Below are 24342 nucleotides of genomic sequence, written 5' to 3'. Positions count from 1 at the left end.
TTTTTTCTCAGTCTAATGCCGAAAAATGTAAATGTGTAATCCCCATTCAATCCAAAAATTTTCTGGTTTTACTGCATAAATAGGAATGTGATATTGTTGGAGATTCTAAGCCGAAGGTAATAGCTTCCATCATTCTGAATTGGATAATCTCGGAAAGTGCCACGAACTGTATTTTGCAGGAGGTCCCATAATGGACGAGATCCAATTAAATCTGCTAGACCAATTACAATGTATTACCGCACAGAAAACGATGATTTCAGTATATAATATTCCACAGTCTCATGTACCAATGAAGGGATCGCTATTTCTCAAATGTTTCTCCCTCTTAGATAATCCCAGAAGCATTGTTCTCAACCTGCGTCCATCAATTCTTCTTCATTATAAAAAATATTACGAAAAAAGTATTCAGTTCAATTGTTTGAGTTTAATGGAATTTAATTTAAATTTCGAATTCCCAATAGTTCGAGAACTCAGGAAAATAATCATTTGAATTTTTACTATTTTAAGTAATATCCGCCGTTTTTAATTAACCAGAAAAGTGGTTGTAAAATAAGTTGTAAAAATGTTAATTTTTTAAAATGGAAATCTCAAAAGTAATTCTCCAACTGCAGGAAAGACCATTAAGTTCCAATTATGAAAGCAATACAGCTTTAAAAAATGATCTCGTGACCTTAACTGAATTCTCAATAATTACTAGAATGAGAAAATTAATTGCAATTCAATCGATGCGAAATATGCTCTCCCTCAAGCTAATCAAGATGATAACGACTCCATTTAAAAAACATAAACACTTCTCTGGATTGAGTAAAAATCGTTCAAAAAATCAATAGTCCTCCCGTCGTTGCAACTTATTACGATTTTAATGCCCCAAGAAAATATTGGTGACTGCAATTTAGAGACCCTGAAAAGATTCCGAGAGCTGGAAGATGCAGCAGACTCCCAGGCAGAGCTATAATATTTCTAAATTCAATCTGCCAGCAGAGTTCGAACTCCCACGATGGGTTCAAAGGGGAAAGAGGACAAATGGTGAATTTTATCACCTGAGTTTTACGACACCCATGGAGGAACATTTCACGATCTTACGGGGGGGGAAAAAATCCACCCTGAAAGTGCAATATACCACGGTGATTCCGCGGAATCACCGCGGTATCAACAGCACGTCCATGAGCCCGGATAAAAATATCCACTTGGTGTGGAATAAACTATCCCTCACTTGAATGCTCATTGACGAGATTAATCGTCTGTGCTTGCCCGAGCAGAAGAAGTAGGGAGGAGAATTTCTTCAGAGCTGAACAACTTAATTACGAAAGATCGAGACGTGCTGGGAGATAGAGAGAGGAATAATGTGTACAGAGAATAAAAACGAGAAATATAACGCGCGAGTCATTAAAGACTTTCCACACGGAGTGGAGTAAATAGCTATTTCAGCACTCACGTCGAAAGCTTCCATTTCGCCACGGCTTTTCGGTGTCTTCGCCTCTGGCTCGGATTATGGAGTCACATCCATTAGGTATGTTTATTTATTATTCATTATAATATAAATATATTTACGTCATACCGGTCCAATGACAAAACAGTATGCGAAACACGTGCGTTATGGATTTTTTGACTCGTGACACTGTAAACTCGCCGTCGGCTTGTGTTACCACCTTCTCACCTTACGCACTTGTTGCGTAATATATATTACGCACGACCTCTAAACTTCCTGCAGAAACGTCTATACTCTATGGATCTCTCCAAGAGACTAACGACTTGTCACAAAAATCAAAATAATATTCGTCACCTAATGAAGAACTCTGCCCTTTCTTCCTATAAAATTTTTGTTTATGTTTATGTTTACGTTAACTGAGTGGGGACTCGTTTGAGCCTCTACGTCGATTAATTTTTGTAATCGTTATTTATTACTTAAATTAATTCTACGAATTCAACAAAATACTCTAATAAAGATATAACAAAAATTATGATCTATTTAAATAAATTGCTCGATGGCAGTCTCGGGGTTTTAGTCGGGGGTACCCCACCCTTGTCGGTTGCTCGCCGAACCAACAAGCCGAGGCAACACCGAGGTAGATGGTCAGGGTGAGGGTAAAACCAGCCAAGCACGACCTGCCTACCCACCCCAACCGAACCCCCAGGCTACAGGCCTCTATCGATTCGACACCAGCAACTTGTTGGCTAGCTCATCTCACTCTTCGACTGCCGGCTTCCCACCATTTTTTTTTTATCCATCCCAGTCGTATCCTTTTATACCTCTTCCCGATTTCTTGTCATTTACTTTTTTTCATTTGAATTTCTCTTTTTATCGCACCTCGAAAAAATATTCCTATTGACGAAAAAACATCTTCTGGACATTTTTTGAATGTACTTGCTGGTTTTATGCTGGTCGCTTCCGTTTTCTCGCGTCGACGAGAACGAGATTGTAAAGGGATAATGTTCAATGGCTGACGTACACGAGGTACCTGTTAGGGTGGATATCGAATTGGCCAGGGGGGGTTAACCACAATGGTTGTGGAGCTGGTGAAACGATTTACTCAATCGCCCAGTAGTTCAATCGTCGGGGAAATTCATCGATTGGAGATAGAATAATTTTTTTAGTCACCTGAATGGCCTTGTCGTCGAAATATTTTGGGGCAATTCAGTTGATGATTTGTAAACCTGTATCATGGTTTATTGTTTTTTCATTGCTGGTCACGAGTTTAATAAAAAATGTATGTATAACGCGAGTTTTATGATGACCCAAACAGGGGAAACTATACGGGCAGTAAATTTTATACTGGAGGGAAATAAAATGGACCAGTCTCTTTCTCCAAGAAAATTTCATGGGAAAATTAAGCCGAAACCACTTTATTTCTGTGTTAATTTTCAGGACTGAAAGCAGAAATTCTTTATAGTTATTTTTCCATCTGGTTAAACAGAGAAATTTATGTGGCTGAAGACTTTAATTTGAGAAATTCCTCTGCATCGGCGATTATTTTCTGTGCTTTATCTGAATGCCAGTGATAAATTGCAGATTCTGGAATTTCGAGAGAATGCTCTATTTGTTTTTTTCTTCCTGTTTATTCTCTGGGGAATTTCCTCTTTATTGGGAGTGACTGCACTGGGGCTTGATCGAGCATAACTGCCCCAAGTTTTTTGTTCCGGTTGGAAGGACTGCAAGGAGCACTTAGACTTTCGAAGCCACCGCTCTGGAGTCATGCTAAGGAGATCTTGAAGGGAGAAAAATTCATGGAATTCTCGAGAGAGGTGCATTGTATGTTTTTCATTTCGCAGGATGTAAGCAGGATGAACTGCTTCCTTTCTTGATGAAGGAAAATATCAACTTGAAGATGTGAAATTTTGTGGAGCGAGAAATTGGTGATGACTCTGAAAAAATACAGAGACTGAAAAGATATTCGGGAGAGTATTTGTAATAATGAATCAGGTGGAGGGTGGGATTTACCGGAGGGTTGACGAGGTATCATTGGATTTTATTTTCTCGTTGAGTTTCAAGATGAAGTGGAACCAAAATTAAGTGTCTCAACGCTCGATAGGGTTTCATCCATTAGGTACAATGGAGGGAGAAAAAAAACTCGTCACTTTTATTCCAGTTTTTTGTTTTCCTCTGGGGTTTTGTGAAAAAAAAACTTGCATGGTTAAAAGCCGAAGCGTCGTGAAGCACAAACGAACGGTATAAAGCATTCTCAACGGTGTTTCAACTACGTCGGGGGGCTTTTTCTCTCCGGCATTATTTACAGCCGTTGAACGCGCATTTCATCGATCCATCTGCCATCGTATCCCCTCAGGTAGACTGTTACTATCACAACCAATCATCAATTCTTCTTTTCACATTGAGGAGAAAATTTTTCATGCCAACTCATACTCTGGTGAATACGCTCACCTTTGCTCAGGGAAATACCGCCACTTGTGTCAGAGCACCATAAGTTCTGGGGATTCAATCCGTCGGGAGTGATTTCAAAGGTTCTCCACTATTTTCCCAAACTCATCGTCATGCGATTATTAAGATATTTTTATTCGAGCAGGAATTATTGTGAATTAGAATAAATAAAATTGGTAAACACCTGGAAGACTATCCTCGTACGAAATAAATCTAAAGTTCTGTTTCATTTTTCCACAAAATTTTGAATCTTAAATACCAAGATGTTCTGGAATTTCAGTGAAATTGTGGTACGATAAAAATTACCAGAATTCGCTCCGGAAAAAGGAGACGAATTTTTTGAATAAGGTATTTAGTCAACGCGTGTCACGGTACGGAATTCAAACAATGGATTAGCTTATTCCAAGAGAAATGTAAAAGCAGCTTTCAGAGAGAGAATTGTTAGCGAAAAAATAAAAGGTAGAGCGGTAATGAACGTTTGAGTAAGAAAATTCGCTTGCTCCAGAGTAACTCAATGGTGCAGATTATCGGATAGATGTTGGAAACACTAGGTCGGACAGACTCTGTCGCTCCTTGATGTAATGGGTTTTCGAATAGCCGCAGGGTAACAAGTTGTATCATGACGTTTAGTTTCAGAACATTAAAGAGCCCGGTCGAAAGGGCAAAAGCCCTTTGTGTCTATTCTGAGTTCACCCACAATATAGTCGAGTACAAGGCATTATCGTTGGAAAATTTTCAAAACATCTTCCGATAAAGCTAATGATAATAGCCTACCCTTTAACGGTTTCGCACAAATCGACCTCTAGATTTCGAAATTCACAACCACAGGGTAGATACCCTGGTGAAGTATTAAAAAAAGAATTATATCCCTGGAAATAATATATAATTTCTCTCGTATTTTTGAAAAAAAAGTGCGTTACACGAGAGGTTTTCCCTCGACGTTAAAATCGATAGTCAAAAATAGTTTAAAATTTATTTCTGCTTCTTTCGTGAACTAATTGATACAGATTTGAATTTAGCGATGACCTGATTCAAATCGAGGCTGAATTCTCGCAGTTAATCATTTACTAAAAATATCGTTTTATCGATTAGATTGAGAATGTTTAATTGAAAGACATTTTTAATTGATCTGGTGTATTTTGAGTAACGATCAGAATATCTAGGACGTTAAAACGGCCACGAGGAAAAAAAACTCCACAACAAATAGAAAGAAAAATAATTAAATTCTAGGAATGAATTGAGCCAAATTGTATCGACTTGTATTTTTTTTTGTCAGAGTTGATATTGATTGTACTTGATATATTTCAGATGCTGATTCATGAATTATCCACGGCGATGCACTTGCTTGCAGTTTTCATGATTCCCTGCAAGGTACAGCTATCATTCGACTGATGGCTGTGCGCACCGGCATCCGGAATTTCCGGGATGAATAATGCAACGTGCAACCGCTCGTCCACTAGGTGTATACCTTGACTGGAGACTTCTAGGTGTTCCTAATTGAAGAAGCAACAGACAGACTGTCGCCGGATGCTCTGTACGATCCAAGAATAATCATTCTTTTGTTCATTGAGCAATCTGCCAAGCAATTACACAACCTCAAACGAAACTAGTCATCCTCTCGTCTTCACAATGAGAATGTCTAGTGAATTTGCTGAAAATTATTCAGAATATTCACTTGATAATACCTCAAAGGACTTTGCAGTTATCGAATGGTTCGTTCAAGGGTTCGTTCAGTAAATTGTTCGACGACTTCCTGAGGTTTTCCGGATAGTTCTACATTGCACTTTGAAATTGTTCCCGGGAAACGGCTACTCTCGAAGAATTCCTGGTATGTCGTACTTCAGGTCTGGAATTTATTCAATATTCCCGTCAGTTAAGGCGGGGGTGGTTTTAAAAATTTGGGGGTACAGATCAGGGCAAACTGTCAGGTTGAATAGTCGGCATTATTTGTGGGTGGAGTTAGACTTTTCCGACTTTAAATTATTCAAACTAGCGAAGAGTCAGGCCGTTATTCTCCTGAATTATCAATCTACTTTTGCTGCTCAGTTTATAGAATTTTCCGATTTGCTCCAATCTCTCGTTTCTCTGCCAGGTCCATCCATCAACCAAGAGAAGAAGTTCGTGCCAAGTTTTTTCCCTGAAATTCTCGGTTTTTCCTGTTTGATAATTTTATAATATCGCAGATTGTCATGTGATATTAACAATGAAACGAGTAATTTCACCGCTCTCATTCCTATTGAGGTTTGCCGTGTGGCGATTTCTTCCGAAAATTGTTTTTGATTTTTCCAGATAGATCACGATAGATCATAGAAAGCTCTAAATAAAACATCAAAGTGTAAATTTCCCTAATTTTCGTAAAGCCACAATTAAAATTCCTCGTTACAACCAAATCCAATTAGGATCAATTCTTTCTCGTACCATGTGTTCATTCGACTGAATAGCGATGTTTCAGTTCGATGATCATCCGCCTGAATTACGAAATGATTTATCCTTCAAGAAAATGATATATTACGCAGGAAGTAATAACTGCTAATTTCCACTTCTGTTTCAGCTGTTTATGGTGACGTCTGGCAGTTAGCATGATACATGATAGAATAAGTTTTGGTGTCCAACTGGAGTTTAACATTTATCCACAACTCGTCTGTATTATGAGAATGATGGAGCTGGTGAACAGTAACACCGGGAATTCGTGTAGAAGCCACTGGATGAAACGGCCGCCTGCTGTTAATTAAGCGTTGGTGCAGCAGACGAATTATTCTTGGTCTTTGGCGTTGGAACTGTAACAGCTTTGGCCGTCACCATTGTTTCTAATTAAATCAACGTGGGCCGAGGTGAGATTGAGTGAGGAACTGGGTGAATCAGGCAACCAGGTAAATGGGCTGGGCTAAACAAACTCAACCCACTTGAATTGTGGATATGCGTTGGGGTGAAATGTGCAAACCCAACGATGATTCCAGGGTTTTGGGATGGCATGCCATGTAATCCACGACATTTTGCTGTTGATATACCAGTGGTTATGAAATGTCTACTCACCACTGTCGAGAGTGTTCCATTGAAAATTTTCAGTATTAATCCAACAATTCATATTCCAACTTCACTCCACCAGATTTATTAATTATTCACAAAAAAATTTGCAATTTCATTTACTCTTGTGACAAAATATATTTTTCAACTATAATTTTCTACTTTTACAGAATTCCCCGCTGTTTTATCGAGTTCCCAAAGAGCAATGAATAATTGCCAGTATTTATCCTCTCCAGGTCAAAATGAAAATGAAAAATATCGATTCAGGGTAATAGTGGTAGTTTTATATTCAATTCGTCGTTTTCTGATTATCCAAAGTACAAAAGAAGACTTTCATAAATGGTAAATTGAAGCCGGTGAATGTAATCCGGGTCACCAAAATTCGATTATCGAAAAGAGCTGTACGAAAATGCAGAGGAGGTATATCTCTCTGGGATACTTCAACATATCTACTCGAGGGAGGTCTTGGATCGATGACACACCAAGCCAAGCACAGACGGTCTTTTTCCAGTGTCCTCTCAGTAACTCACACCTATTTTCACGTTTTACGTCAGTTAGCCATTGACGAATTCCACCGAATTCACGTACGTGTTACATTTTATGATTGCCCTACGTCAATGTCCTATGACCGAGAACTTGAAGTCACTGTAATTTCATTGGTTGGTTGTGGGTGATAGATAACTAGAGCCACTTGTCCAATATCCGCTGTGAAAATTGAATGCAATAGAAAATTGTGAATGAAGAAACTCGCTGGAGGTTTTAGCTCTGGACATATACGTCGCCAGATTCAATTCGGATATGAAATCATTCAATTTGCCAACAGTCAGTTTATACGATGCAATTTATTCTGTCGGTCAGGGCAAACAAGAAATTATTACATCTTTAATTTCAATAAATTTTTCAGGCTTTTCACTATTTCCTATAATTTAATATTGGTTTTTTCTTTAATTTCTGTCAATTTTCGTGGGATAATTGAACTGAACAATACAGTATCCATTCTGAATTTGGCTGGACCGCCGAATAAAAATAAATAGATCTGCAGTGAAATATTATCGCCGAATGGATAATTATTGCTAACTACTCAGGGTAAAATAACCGAAATAAATAATTGAAATACTTAATTAAATCTCTCACTTCTCCCGATGGGTTGATCCTCCAGCGAACGAGCAGAAATTTTCTCGCCACAATTTTATTTTCAGTCCTATAGATTTTTGCGGAGCGGCAGATCCGGAAAATTGGTAAGCAGTAGCTATAAAATAAAATTAACCAGCCACAATGAAACCTATCAAGAACAGTCTCCAATTCTCGGTGCTGTTAAAGTAATACGACAGTTTTTAACGACTCACAATTCTCATAATTCCATTCACTACTTTTTCTATTAAATGTTTACTGCAATTTCATATCGCTTGCGTAGTTATCAGCCATTAAAATTATTTCTTTTTTTTCTCTTCATCTGAATTCTTCCCCCGTCAGTGGTTATTGAAAGATTTTATCGCGCTATAACTGTGGCATTGGTATTTGAAGTTTTTATGTGGCGTGAGGAATAACTGTTTGAAGCTTGCCAACTGAGACCGGTAGTCGCGCTATAGAAATTCTCGATAGAGAAAAGCTCGACTACAACAATTTAATACCCGGTTGTTTCATCCTCTCTTTTTCTCCCCTCGCGTGTTAATTTTCCTACACTAAAGCGGTGGAAATTTCTGGGTAAAAATTCACCATTCGACCAGCGAGAACAATAATCAAGGGTCCCACTTCGTGACTAACTCTATAATTATCATCCCAACCGGAACTTTAAAATGTACCTCATATGGCTCATTTTTATAACCATCCCGTCTACCTCTGTGAGAATAAAAAAATATTCACTGTGAAAATTAACGGGAATAAAGGATCTAGGACTGCATATTTGAATAATCTCCTGAGATCAATCGATACTGTCTCGAGGATAGACTTAGTCCGTCGATTTTTCATTAAAATCTGTTTTATAGAGCGATATGTGCCCTAGAAAAATGTTTATATAAAAAATTTGCTGTCTCTGCTCGTTTAAAAGATATTTGTCCATAATTCGGGCAAATTGAAAATAAACCCAAAAATTTTCGGATGTTCTTTAATTGAGGAGACATTTCCCGTGGTTGTTCAATTTTTTTTATAACTATTTCAGTATAATTGTTTTGTTAACAAGACTTGTGGAAGAACATGTTTTTCCTCTCAGTGTATTTATTTCGTGACGGATTGCACGTTGTTGGAAGGCATCGTGTACGTAACGTTAAGACCTAAACTGTAGGCCACAGCGACCACCCCTGATTAAAGCGAAGATCCCATCCAAAACTGCCCCAAACTGGTTACGACAAACTATATCTTTCCCATTTACCAGAGAGAGAGAGAATAGTGGTAAGAACATCGTCAATTTGTCCCCAACTGTTTACCAACTTGCTGCCAATTTTCCCCGGTCTTGTATTTCAAAACCGTCCCAATCACTTTAATTCTACAAATTTCCTGAAAATCCTACCCCCCACCGCCCACAAAAAAAAACAACGTGAAAACCTCTGATCCCCTGATTTTCCCATTCTCCACGTTTCCTCAACTGAAAATTTCACAATTAATTCACATTTCCAAATAAATTTACGAAGTAATTAGCAATAATACTCTCATGATTGGAAGCTTCAATCCCTCGAGCTGTAATTCGTGATTGAAGCTCCCGGAAAATCAGGTTCTAATGTATAAAAAAAAACATGAAGCATTGAATCAAGTGGAAAATGGACTGGAAATGAGAGGGAAAGGGGAAAAAACTTTTATTTCTTTCTGGGAACCCATTTCTCGGTCTCTGTTCTCGTAAAAGGTAAAGAGCGAGGAGTTCAGACATTAAAGATGCAATGGAACTATCGCTACAAACCTTCATTTGTTCCCTTCTTCTAGACAAACTTTCCTACGCGAACAATAGTTTTTTGTTTTTGTTATCAGCTGTACCTAAGTGAAATATCTATAGATGAGAGAGTTTGAATCGGAGATAGCTAAGTGGAATAAGAAGTTGTAGATCAGACGGAGTATATATCTCCTTTAGTGTCACCATGAAATTTTAATTTGCAGTTACCATGGAAACGTGAAGATTGTGCGTAAATGGGCCGTTTGCTGGTTAATGTTTTATTTCGGTTAATGCATCCCAGGTGGCTAGCTAAAAAGAACAGTATATTCTACTTTATACGATTTTCTAGTCAATTTCATCAGTTACAATAATAAATTAAAGGTCATAATACTATAACTGAAATCAAAGTTTAATTAATTGATAAATCAATTTCCTGAACAATTGATAAATTTCTCGATTTCTGAAAACAACGGCTAGAGCAATTTTTATATATTTTTTCGAGAGAATTTTTAATCAGCACTTGAATATTACGGTTTTAATATTCATGTTAATGCATAATTTCTATCGAGTGCGTTACATTGAGGGGAATTGGATTTAAAATCAAATTGTTCGTGAACTATGGAAACTTGGAGTTCTTTTCATGCTTCATGAAATTCATTGGCAATTAAGTTGTTAATGAATAGAGAATTCGTAATGGTGATAACATGTATTTTTGAATTGGAATCGAAGTTGTTATTGGAATTGGTATACGAGTTGATTAACTCCTCAGTAACAAAATTTACGGAAGTTTCCGTGAACTGATTCTTGTTGAATATTCCGAGACGAATTGCCTCGCTGATATATTTGCGATGAAAATGTCTGTTGATTTTTTATTTCTAGACGAAAAATTGATTCCCTTTTGTCTGTCTGTTGATGTGTTGTTCATTTTTCAGAGGATTAAATTCCTCATCAGTGACATAATTACGGGATTATTGTACCTCGACACTGCATTATCGTTGGGAAATGAAGTGCAAGTAAAATCCAGGGGGAAAATATCCGGAGACAGGAGTCAACTGAATAACTTGCAAGTTTAATCAAGCCCAACGGAAATGATGTTTTTAATTGTTAATCCGAGTGCTCCACATACAGTAACGAGATCCAGTAACATCTAGTGGATGTAGAAATGTTAACACCTTTTCATCGAATTTTCATCGAATTTTCATCGAATTTTCATCGACTTTTTATTGAATTTTTATCGAATTTTCATCGAATTTTCATCGAATTTGCATCGAGTTTGATGTCTATAGATAATAAATAAAACGATGTTAATTGATCGCAGGAAAGATTCATCGATTGCGTGCAGAAATTCTCAGTTTATATAGTGATGGAGTTGGAATTGGTGAGCGTCTCTAAAAGGTATCGCGAGCCGGGGAATATGGTAAATCTAATAATAATCTTGGGACTGCAATTGCGGAGATTGCGGTGGCACCCGAGGAGGACATCGAATATTGATGACTCCATAGCCTACCCGTGCCCCGCCCCCAAAATCTAAATAATCATAAATAATGATAAAATAATAAAGGAAGCCCCAAAAATATCAGTGCTTAGATCTGGCATTCCATCCATAAATTAAATTTAAACATTAAGATGAATTCTATGAATGAATTTTTCAAATTTTTCCCCGAATCCGGTTGTACCCGAAATATGAAAATTCATCAGATTAATTCTGAGAGCCCTGGGGCTTGGTTTCCCCCGGCACCAGGAGACAGGAAAAATGAAGGAAATCATCTCATTTGCGTGAGGATAAACAGCTTCCCTCTATGATAATTTCCCAGCAGAATCTATTCACTCAGTTCATAACCAGAAAATTTGGTTTTTTTTCATGAGGATGTTAATTACAAAACGGTGAAAAACACAAGCTGGAGGGAGTGAAATGAAAATGCCGAGTGAAGGATGGAGACTGTGATAAAGGGGTGCGGCTCAGCGTTACATCCGACCGCACAAAACACATTCGCTCGGGTGTTAGTTAGTGCTGAATTTTCCCACGAAAGCCCTCAGGGACACGTTAAATATATACGGGTGAAACACAATAGAGAGGGCCAAAAGGTATATCATCCGATCAGCCGAACCCAATGAAAATTCCCATTAATAAAATTCGAAATTTCCACCGGAATTTTCCAAAACCCGAAGCGCTTCAATAATACACCACCACTAAACAATTCAATCATTCAATCGGTTACTAGGCATCAATTTCATTCCAATTGCATAAATCAATGCGATTGATCCTTTTTTAATTCACAATGTTTGAAAACGATATTTAACTCACGGATTATTCTTGATTGTAATGGGAAACAATTCACTGTAATGTAAAAACTCGGTGTGGTTTATTATCTTTCTTTGTCTTATGGATCGTAAACATTTTTCAGCTTCTTGGATTCGATTATTTATGCAATGGTAGTGCAGTCGTGGCACTTGTGCTATTGCAACATATAAAATTCAGGGGACAATAAAAATATATCAAGTTTAAGACTTTAACGATCACTAGGCAACAGAAAGTTGCCAGCTGGATTATTGCCTGACGATTTTACGGCGATGAGTAATCGTCGATATAATGCTGCAGCTCTATATGTGATTTTTAGAATATTTTTTTTTCCTCGAAGTTCGTAAAAGTGTATTTTCAGCATTTTTGTCTCATAATAGTGAATTTTCATGGGATTTTTTTTTCTTTTGGATAATAAAATTTTACATCACAATATACTGGGAGAACGGGCACAGACGGAGGATTAAAAGAATCACAATTTGTTGGGTATGAAGATTTTTTGTCGAATTTTTGGAGATTAATGGAATAGTTTTACGTTATCGAGAGAATGGAGAGGAAAATTCGCAAGTGGCAGATGTATCCTTTGTGTTTCTAAAAATAATTAATAATAAATATTATTTCGATAGCAAACATTGATAATTCATGATTTTATTGAATTATTGCTTTCAAATCGTAAACCTCAAATATTTTTTCCTTAAATAAAAAAAAATATTTTGCGTTCCAGTGTAAATTTCTTTTTGCATGACCCACAATTTCATTAATATTATCATAATGAGGCGTGTGAGTGCAGGTAATGTGAGAACGGATGAAGAGCATTAGATGTGGCGAGATGAAGATGCATTTATGCTGGGGGGAAAACGAGGAGGTGGAGTACTAGGTGTGATGGTGGTTTGAGGCTGGGGAGGTGGGAGGTAAAATGCACATTTGCAATTGAAGGACTTGCGGCGCCGGAAATGGTGATAACAGGGTTTGATCCACTTGATCGCATTAAATCCTTTTCTACGAGAATTCAAGGCAATGCGTGTGTGATCTCACTCCCGAGGTGATAACGAATTTTCAATTGAAATCTCAATTGTTCATGATAAAAATTGATTTTTTTTTTCTAACACCCGTGAGGTACCTCGCGGCTGTGGACACGCCTTCGATATTTATTCGATTCAATGGTGGAAATTCCTTTTGTCAAGCAATTTGGTGTGTTGACCTGGTTGCACAGACCTCCGGTATTAATATAGGACATTTTCTGAGTGAAATATTCGCCCACAGTTGAGCTCTGGGAAATTGCACTCCATTGTTACCGCCACATCGGCTTACTTATCATTCCCTTCTCGAGTGTGTACTCGAACAATTCCAGTCAAAGAGCTTTCACAACCAGTCACATCTTCTGTGACTAATTGTGAATTTCAATACCGTGAATAGAGTACTGCACAACTTTGATCATTGGAAAACAGAATAGTGTAGTTTCTTGACTCCACAATTATTTTACAACATCGCAAAATCCGAGCAATTTGAAAATTCGCTCAAAATTTTCCATATCTTTCTTCGAAATTAAAAAAATAATGAAAATAATGAAGAAAGTTGAAATAAAATCTGGTGGTATTGCTATCTTGTAACGAATCCATTGATGAGATAAAACGTGAGGTGAATTGTGAAATCGTAAATGTAAGGGAGAAGTCGAGTACATTTTTTGCTTGAGCAGAGGATGGTAGAACTCCGGGGGAACTACGATAGCTACATTGGGGAAAAGTACTCTCTTATCGTGCAATTTCCGTCTTCCATCTACACTTTTTATCCTCCGCACGGTATTATGGTACGTGTCCAAGGAAAACTCATTAACTCGATGTTTATCATTTTATCGCGTTAACGCTTTACCCCCGTAGGCCGGGCTTTTCCGGGGGTTTATCCCGCCCTCGCGAATGCATCGGGGGTGGAAGGCAGTCCAGATTTTCTTTTTTTCAAAGTGACTTTCTCCCACACTCCGTCTTAATCTTCTCAGAAGCGAGAAAAATCCGCTCCGTGTCGTTGGTTTTCCCCAGATACGGATGAAGGTGAACTCATGTAATTATTTTTTAATTGCATCCAGTAATTGACATTTTCTCACTAAGAATGGGTGGGGAGTATCTACTGCCTCTGGATTTCAAATTGCTCCAACATTTTTTCTAAAAAAATCAGTAGCGATGGTAAAGGGCAACAGCCGAGTTAGCTCACAGCCGAGTTCTCCAGGAATATCCGAGTTTTCTCTCAAGGCAACGGAGATAACGTTATTTTTGTAATAACCTTTCTTACAGCCCTTATTCCATTCTACAAAAAACATTTTCACAGCAATTGCGCTATTTCTCTCAGACACCAAGATATTCTCGAGAAAACCAAACGACTTCACCTTTTCAGCGCTTCTTCAATTTTTAATAAAAAAATTTTCATTCAAATTCGTCACTGTATTAACTCGAGGTTTCCTCCAGTTCAATGAGTTGTGGAACTGAATTTATTAGTTATTGGTTTCCATTAATTATTGCTGTCGAGAGAGAGAGAGAGAGTGCGCGCAAACGTAGGGAATTTGTTTGTCACTCGTAAAAAAATATTGGCCATAAAAATAAAGCAGTATAATTATTTCTTAATAACACAAAAAATCATTGGGTATTATTCCTGAAAAAAATCCATTAAACCGAATTTCTGAGCGACCCTCCACAACCCCTACTTGACGGTTAATTGAAAGCTTTCCAAATCAAATATTCGCCCTCGTTCACCCCAAAAATAAATGCTCGTGCATGAAGAGGTTTATTTTAAACTGGAAACATTTTCGTCATAACATCGAGGTGAATCGATACGAGAGTTAAAGTCTCAATCCCTCACCCTGGAAACAAGGACGAAAGGGCAGGCCCAAATCCCCGAGACTCCAAGTGCATATCTGCATTAGAAATAAATCGAGCGAGTGACAATTGGTTGTTCAATAGTCAATTCCAAATATATCCCGAGGATTCATCCGATGTCTCTTCTGGCGGGCTATTTTAAAATCCATCTATACCTAAAACATCAGTCCGTTATACACGATAAAGCACTTCGGCCTCACCCCCAATAACCACTTCAGTCCTCTTCATTTCCACATCCTCACTGGTTTAACCCCGGGGCTATAGACAGTCAGTGAAAAAATACATCATCGTGAAATGATAAAAATCCGGGGGAAACTGAAATAACTTGGGCTAAATGTGAAAGGTTGATTCTTCTCCTGATGAGACAGACTAATGAGACATTGGCGCTTGGAATTATGGAAACTGTCTTTTCTGTCTGTGAGGTAAAAGTCAACTTTGAATTCATGTATTATTCTCAAGGATGCGCGCTTTTCACTGACACAACGTAAACGGGAATATGGAAGATCTGCTGTTTGCTCTTGGAAAACACATTCGTTCTCTCCGTATCCGCTCTTTTTTCCGAGTTGCAAATTATTCAAGTCAAGTTATTTCTTCGGTTTTTCAAATGGCTACATTTTTCGGTACTCTTGTCATTTCGTTGAATTAAAAAGCTGAACTGGAAAATTCAGGATGAGTCAACATTTATATTGACAATTACCCTCATTTTTTAATTTATACTTAATTTTAATTTAGACTATTTAATTTACACTGTCGCATGATTTTTGAATCAAGTTATCGTTTCTGTTTTTAAATGAAGAATCCTATTTTTTTTTTTGCATTTTAGTGAGAGAAAAAAGTGAACTGAAAAATATAGAGTCGATAGCTTTTTACATTGACAATTTTCCTGAATCTTTCTTATTTTCCCTGATTTTCATCGTTCAATCTAATTATTCGCACATACGGAGAGAAAGATGAATGAAAAATAGAGTTACGTAAAATCCGTAATTTTTAACAAAACAACGATTCACTCCACACGTTTGTATAGAGCTCGCGTAATTTTAGTTAGATATTTTGCCGCATGTAGTTAAACACAAAATTGAGGACTAATGAAATTGGTAAGCTTGAACAATGAATTCGAATAACTGGGGAAGTGGACAGAGTAAAAATCAATATGTGGTGGAAGGCCCTGAGGCAAGGTGCAAGCTCTCATATGAATTTACAACAAATTTTATTGAAAATATGATAAAAAGAGTTGATATTACGATTGAAACTGAATATCTACTATTTGCGTTTGGTACATACATTCGCTGTCAGTACTTTAATAGAAAACGGATTGAGATACAAATAAATAAACGAAGAAATAAGAGAGGTATAGTATTGACTAACGGGCGATACGTCACGGATGAAAGATGGTTTATTCGGTCTGGGTAATAATTTATGCAGAGACGAGAGGGAATAACGGTGTCAGGGGATGAATAAACAAATAAATACATAAATAGATTATTGGAGATAAGCGGGAATCCACCGGTGAATAAATACAGTTACCGATGGGTGTCCACGGAAATGTGAGAAAAAATCACATTTCGATCGAATGCACTGAATAATTAAATGATTTATATTAAAGGTCACGGGGGCATTGCATTCCAACGACTGGGGTACACGTGCTTCGTGTACGACTTATGTCATCCACAACTATTCAACTAGGCCGGTCAACTCGTGTGTAGGTAATTCCACAGTTGTACATAATGTCGACTACCTTGCTCATCCTCGGACTTGGCATGAGGTCTGTACATACCGGAAGTCACTCCACTTCTTCCGCAATTTTTTACTATTCAACGGCAAAAGGTTAAATGTCGTGACTTGTCTTTCTCCATTTCACTCGCGTTCCACGGATTGTTTGCCAGAGATAATTGCCCCCATGTTTTTCTTCAATTCCAAGTCATTTTTTGACTCTTCATTTCCTTTCTCAATATTTTTAACCATTATTAATAATAAATTATTGGAGTTGAGTAAATGCGCTGATAGTATTATTTAGTAGATTATTTTGAAAGTAACAGATTAAATTATAGAATTGAATAAAGCCGTTTTAAACAGATAATTGAAATTTTTCAGTTCAATTGTCACTCGACTCGTTCGCAAGAATGTCAAATTTTAAATTGGTATTCGTTGAAATATCCTTGAGAATTCGTTCAATATAGAAATATATCCGGGTAACCTCAACTACTTATTTTTTTTGTATATTATGATTTAAAAAATATTTTTCAGCTTCTCAATAGCCACAAAAAATTAATATAATAATAATACAATCGAATGATCCATTTTTCTGCTTTAATCTCATATAATTATTTGCTTCTACTCCAAATTTGTTAATGAATTGTTAATTGGGGCAAATCTATCAAAAGATTGAATTAATCAAATATCTACTCAATTTAAATCTCATTCAACAAATAGGTTTACTCCATTTTAATTAATTTTTCAGTGTGTTAAACTTGTGCATAAAAATCCGTTTAATTAAGTTATTCTCCTGTTAAGAGGATGGAATCCAGTCTTTTTCGGTCAAATAATGGCGCTTCCGTTAATGCACTCAACAACCTGTTGCTGCAATTTTTTTCCTAATCAAACACTCTTCGCGGAAATCTCCCAATTCACAAATTCTCAACAATACTGACAATTCGGCTGTGTTCTCCCTGATTTACCCCTCGGTACCTGTTAGCATGACCTGATATTGGCCCTTAGTAGTTGGCGAGCGTCCAGATTCAACAGATGTGAACAATTGGCGATTCTAATATGTATAACTCACTAAAGCCCATAACACCCCTACGAGCTTGACACTTCCTTCAAAGCCTCGAATGCCAGCCATTTTCTTTCAAATTCACTTCAAAGCTCATTGAAATTCCCCGATACGAACCAACAGAAAGAGAATTTTTACGGGTGACAGTCACTTTGAATATTTCCTCCTATTAAATTTGAGTGGCATAATTAAACCATTCTCTCAGTGCAATGAAGGATATTGCATCGTAAATCAGAAGCCGTTGAATTAAAATGGAAAAGAGGGAGGGGCCAGACACATTCGTCTTCGCCTGGGCGATACCCGGGGATCAGGCAGTGAGGAAGGGATCCAAAGAAAAAAAATTGGTAAATGGCCAATATACCACCCTTTACTAAATTTTCCTGATGTACTATGGGCGACCTAAGTTTCACCTTTATAATTTATATACTTCGAGATACCTCATCTTTTATAATGGGTGTTTGTATAGGTGTAGGAGACTATTCCTCTCTTGCTCCCGTCTAGAGAACTAAATTTTATAAAAATTGATAAATCAAAGTTATTTCTAATAAATTCAAGAATGCAAAATTCATGGATATGATTTAAATCGAAATTATACCAGCTTTTGGCGTTACCGAGGATTCGCGATGGAGATGCAGCTGATATGAACCCCAAAGAGATCATGATCATAATCATGTATCATGTATGTAGTCTGCACCTTCGCCTAGCTGGGACCGGAACAATTTTCTTCTTGATCCCACTTAATTACGTTACGAGACCGAACGCGTGCTACAGAGCGCTGTGATGATAAAAATCATGATTGCAAATTCCGAAATTAAAAGAGTTTTGAATTCGAATCAGCTGTCTCGAATGAACCAGTGAGGAATAAGTGTGACGGACTCTCGAGATATCGATAGTATCGATGTGTGTCCTTTTTATAATACGAGAACAGAAGATAGGAGATTATGTGGTGCCTAGTGAAAATATTCTTTGAATTCCGTCAAACGATGTTATCCCGATGCATAATTGGAAGATGTAGGGTGGGTTCAAATCCTGATCTGAACTATCACTTTTTTCTGTAATTTATTTTTGTAAAATTATATCGAGAATCATCCTTTTTTCCTAGGTAAAACACCGAATCCCAAATCCTCACATGATGTGGAAGACTATATAAATTTCCCGTCTTCTCTGATTATATTACACATATTATATACTGCCCATTTACCGGAAAATTACCTGAAAATGAGGAGAGGCATCGATGATGCTTGATAAATCGGTTCCTCATTTACGAGTTGATCGATTTTAAGGAACTGGCCAAAACCCGGTGATAAGGTACCTCGAAAACCACATCTTGCTGCACGAACAGTGAAAGAACTTCTTCAGCTATTTAAAATTCCACACGAACGCTTGTATGCAAATTGAGGGGATGAGGTTGGTTGTCTACGTGGAGGGAGGGCTTTTCGCGTGCTACGAGTGGAATAGCTCATGGATCCACCAAAGAACCTCTGCTGAGTTTGAATCTCTTGAGGATTCCCAGATGTTATATAATGTACGAGAGACTTTAACGCGCAAGCGATGAGTAACAATATCATATACAGTGGTGCATCAAATTTCACAAGCGCTGAAAGAATAAAAAAATAAAAATAATTTTTTTTATTTAAATTGAATAAATTTCTGCCGGAGAATTGAGTCCACTCTGCGTTAACTTTCTTGAAATTTTGTAACATCAATATTGATTTATCTGATATAATTGATCTATGGAATGACATCTGGGTTGGAGAAATATTGAAAATTTCCAATTTTCAAAAAAAAACTTTGGTTGGTTGATGGGTTGATCTGGGTTTTGGGTGAAAAAATTTTCCTGCATGAGTTTCACATGTTTCACATGACGAAAAATTTAATAGCTATGCCGGAGAATTATTTCAGAATTTACGACGCTAAATGGTGGCTTTGGGCTCAATATTTCATGTGAAAAACCACAGGGCTCCAGACTAATTAAAGAATTATATCCATTCCATGTGACCTTATATTTATCTCTAAACTGGGTCATTAATGAATTAGTAACAAACATTAAAGTCCCACTTTATTGTTCTCTTTAATAATAGTAATCTCGTTTCATTGATTGCAAATAGATCATTCTCCTGCCGCGCGACGCAACGTCTAATTAGCACTTGCATTTAAATTACCGTCACGATTTCCCCAATAGGTTTTCCCTCTTTCCCACAAATTATAAAATAAAGTTGAGATTTCTTGGATTTTTCCAGAAATTTCCGCCAATTCCAGTAAAAGTTGGGGATTTGATTCATCTGCGACTTTATCACGAAATTCTCTTTCCCCTCTATCCCATCATTTTTAAAAACTTCAATACGACAATCCAAAAAAAAATATGCTCCAGATTCTCAATACAAATCCAATAAAATGAATGGTAGCGTGAAACTAAAAAACAGGAAGAAGTTAAAAATCATAGAAACGATTGATAAAGACCGAATGACAGTGGAAAAACTCGGCTAATTGCTTCTAGCTGAGGAAATTGAATTCTCTTCCAAATCAGCTGGAAATGTCACAGAAGAGCATAAAGTGTACATGTGGGTGTAATGCATTGAAGTAGAAATGTTGTAGCTGGGAAGCAGGAAGCACCGGTGAGGAAAGATACCATCAAAGGCCATCCGGCACATTTTTCTCAACCCAAAGCCGTATCTCTTATCCCACTCTTGCTCATTCAACCGAATATCTCGTGCCACTACCCCGGGTCACTGCTGATCTCCGATACTTTGTGAATTTTTATTATACATTTTATCTCGCTTCTCTTTTCGTCCGAGAATATCTTTGACTCACGCCGGAAATACCAGATTATACATGCATTCAATTAACCGAGGAATTCGATTAATGGTTATTGCTTAATACCCCTCTGAATTTATCAGAACGTACAGAAGTCTCCCCATCAAATTCAACCGTGAACTCCAATTTCTAATTATCAATTCAGCATCGTGGAATCATTTGCGGATGATTAATCTCTTCATTTTAGATAATGATGTGAATAATGGAATAAATTCCATTGCTCTCCGATTTCCTCTATTGATCGTGACCCGTATCATCTCAAATTGAAAATCCCGGGTAATACTGGATGATAATGCTGGAGGCGTTGAGAGGGTAAAAACGATGAGAACAAGTTGTTGGAGCGGCTGAGGACGTTGTAGAGGGTGTTATAATATCCCGGAATAGATATACATAGGGTATATCGACATCAAAATCCCCTCCAACATTCTTATGATGATCTCCAGGGTGATCGGGGTTATCTCGCCACACCGATCGAATTTCACTCTGCGTTTAACCAACGGCTCATCCCCCGATACTTTAATACTCCAATGAAAACAAGTGGCGGAGGAGTCTTGACTGGCTTGATCGGATATCTGGTAACCAGAAGTAGTAGCCAAGGCCGCGGCTCATGGAATTTTCAGAGGACAAAGGAGATTGGATACCGTGGGCCTTCCCTCAGTTATTGGGTCCACGCTCAAGCCGGATTAATCCTATCTCTACCAAGCTACGTAAACTATGACCCCTGGTGTGTGCATCCAACTTGTGTTTGCACGTACCCTCAGTCTATAACCACGCATGAATTAATTCCCTGGGATAGGTAATTTTAATGGAGCCTGTCATCAAGCTAATAGCACGGCTGCTGCATCAACAACGAAGCGGTATAACCTGCTTAACCAGGCAGCCGTTTAATTCTGTTTTTTTTTTCCAATTATTCAATGGCTCCATCAAGTTGGATCAAGCCAACGGATCCACCTCATCTCCCAAAAATTTCTTAAGATAATTCTAAACAGGCACTTACCCTCATTCTGATTATTCCCAATAAGTATTTCCGTATCCTCGAAGTCGGCCTCTTTCAACAGGTCAATGGGATGCTTGGGCAGGAAGACCCCATCAATGGTAGGAGCTGATGGAAAACCGAGAATACCCCAGTAGCTGTTCCACTGCTGCACCGATATGCTCTTAGCATCAACCGACCTCAGGCAGGCCATGACCCTGGCGGGATTTTCCCCAAGCATTGTAGAATTACATCCACAATCATCAACGAGCACCCGTGCCACCTCATTAGCCTTCTCCGCAGTCATGAAACTCCAAGGGGCATTGAGAGTTCCACTCTGAAGAATTCCCCGTCTCACCAAACCCCGAGTAACGGGTGACAGCAAGTGCAATGATACAGATCCACCACCAGCGGATTCACCAAAAATTGTGATAGCATCGGGATCACCACCAAACGCCTTGGCATTGTCCTTGAGCCATTTCAAAGCCAGAGCCTGATCCCACAGTCCCATATTTCCAGGCGCCTCCTCACTCTTTCCAAAATGCTGATTCAAATAAAGAAATCCAAATGCTCCAACTCTGTACTGCATAGAGGCTATGATAACATTGCTGCTCGCTGCCATAAAATTAGCATCATAAACGTCAAGTGTTGCTGTACCACTCATGTACCCACCACCGTATATCCAAACAAGCAACGGCATTCCTTTTTTCTCCACTCCAGCTCCACCTGGTGCTTCTTTGTGCCTGAGCCTGAACTTCTGGGGCACCCATATATTCAGGTAAAGACAGTCCTCCGAAACATTGGTATTGGGATTCCACATTTCCTCACCCTTAAAGCCCGGAAAGTACTCGTAACGCTCCTGAAAGCAACTGTTCGGCTGACTGGTTGCATTGAGAACACCATGCCAGGGTTCAACGGGCAATGGTTTACGAAATCTCAGTGGACCAATTGGTGGCTTAGCAAAGGGTATTCCTAGGTACACGTGAACCTCGTGATCCAGCACTGATCGCGATAATCCACGCACAAGGCCAGTAGTTGTTTCAACGATCAACGGGTCATTCCGCACTTCCCTCATGTCCCGCATCTCCACTCTACCAATAGTTAGGATTATCAGTGTGATAATCACACCGGGGTTTGAACGCATTGTGATAGGCAACTCTCCAACGTCGTACCACTCAACAAGTTAACTCAAACACGCAGTAGAACGCGCTGGAAATGGGGGAGGGCAAATTTGTTTATCGATTATTTAGATTTAGTCGATTATTTACTGACTCACTGGGGCTTAATCAAGTGGAAACACACTCTATGCATTGCACATTCACTGCACTCGGTCATTGCACCTTTAGATCGAAGATTAATTGGCCAATTCTCGTTGTTATCCTGATTGATTATTGGGCGATCACTGGGATGTTTTTGGGTGATATCGGGCTAATTTATAAGGAGCGATTTGTCTCAGTGATTGACAGATCCTGATGGCCAATTGACAGAGTCTCGCGGAGGCGCGACGATGAGGCTCGTTGCGGCCGGCATACCGCGATGCACGGGGTCGACTGTAATGCGAAGGAGGAGGTGGAGGTGGATACTCCAGTGTTTGTGTGTTGGTGGCAGTTGGTGTCGGTTGGTGGTAGGGAAAGCGTCGGCGCACGTCTCTTTGGATGGAACCTTGCGACGCGCCAACGGCAACGCACTCCATCAACGACCACCGTTGATTCCACCAAGGAGTATAACCACGCGTTTCCTTTCCCATCGTTTCTCTCCAATCTAAAATTTCTCATTTTCCCATCTGAAATTCAAACTCTCTGCTCCAAACATCAGCATTCAATGTGAAAATTTACATGCGCGCTGTTTGTCAATGATAAGTCCCAGATAGCGATGAAGCTCATAAATACATAAAATAGTCATTAAATAACCATTTAAAAAAAAAACACGATAAATGCAATTCACCTGACTGCTCCTGACATTCCACATGACGTATCATCACTCTATCACTTATTTTTGCATGGAAATATTTCCTCATTAATTTCCTTATTCGCGCAATAACTTGCGGAAAAATTGAGATAGTATAATGTGATGTACGAGAATAATTCAAAATTGAAGAGGAAAATTGCTGTGGATCCGTTTAGAAGTCTGCTACCAATAGAATTAATGCATAAATAAATAAAAAACATAAAAACAATTAAATTTAACATGATCACTACCTGCATTCAACGGTTAAGATTCAACAGTTTGTTTTTGCTTATTGCCATATTTTATCCGCATGCCAATCGGATTATTTTTATTATCAAATTTTTTATGCGTCATAAATTTTGAGGTATCAGTTTTTACGGTGGGAAACTAGATTTCAAGGATGATTTAGCTCTTTTGAATGATTTTTTTAGGAAGCAACTTGATAGAGTAGATTTTATGGGAAACGCTCTCGAATTACGGAAATGGGATATCACGTCGAGGTCAGGACTCAACAGTCTTTTATTCCAACTGTTCGAGCGTTATTTTATTTTATTTTATTTTTTCGTCAGAGCTAGGCTACATCGATTTCCTCTGAGCGTTATCACTGTGGAATTCGGTTTCGAGTGCAATAATGGCCCGCAGAATTGCTCGGGGTGATATTGCGATGGGTAAGGTAGCCGTCCAGTGGGTATGCAAAAGACTCAGGTGGGTGCCCATGGGCGGGCGTGATGTTATTAACGACGTGGAACGGGAATTACGTGATGGGAATATCAGATGCTGTCTCTTTTCCCTCGTTTTCGTTTTTCATTTTCGTTTTTCAACTTGAGATAAATTCTGAGGCAATGATAGATGCTGGAGGTCTGCGGAAGGACGATGAAGTCATGCGTATGACAGGACAATTAGCAATTTAAAAAATA

At 38.3% G+C, this 24342-nt stretch overlaps 1 protein-coding gene across 1 annotated transcript in view; it reads right to left on the bottom strand.

The window, feature by feature from the left end:
- Nucleotides 1-23060, bottom strand: part of LOC105262923 (acetylcholinesterase) — a 48216-nt gene extending 25156 nt beyond the window's left edge. The window contains exon 1 of the mRNA XM_011298824.1: nucleotides 21503-23060. Within this exon, the coding sequence (XP_011297126.1) occupies nucleotides 21503-22622 (1120 nt within the window). The 5' untranslated portion in view covers nucleotides 22623-23060. The remainder of the gene's footprint in view (nucleotides 1-21502) is intronic.
- Nucleotides 23061-24342: the final 1282 nt, after the last annotated feature.

The sequence above is a fragment of the Fopius arisanus genome, unplaced genomic scaffold, assembly GCF_000806365.1.
Source record: "Fopius arisanus strain USDA-PBARC FA_bdor unplaced genomic scaffold, ASM80636v1 scaffold00011, whole genome shotgun sequence".
Lineage (NCBI taxonomy): Eukaryota > Metazoa > Arthropoda > Insecta > Hymenoptera > Braconidae > Fopius > Fopius arisanus.
This window is presented reverse-complemented; position numbering and strand designations above follow the sequence as displayed.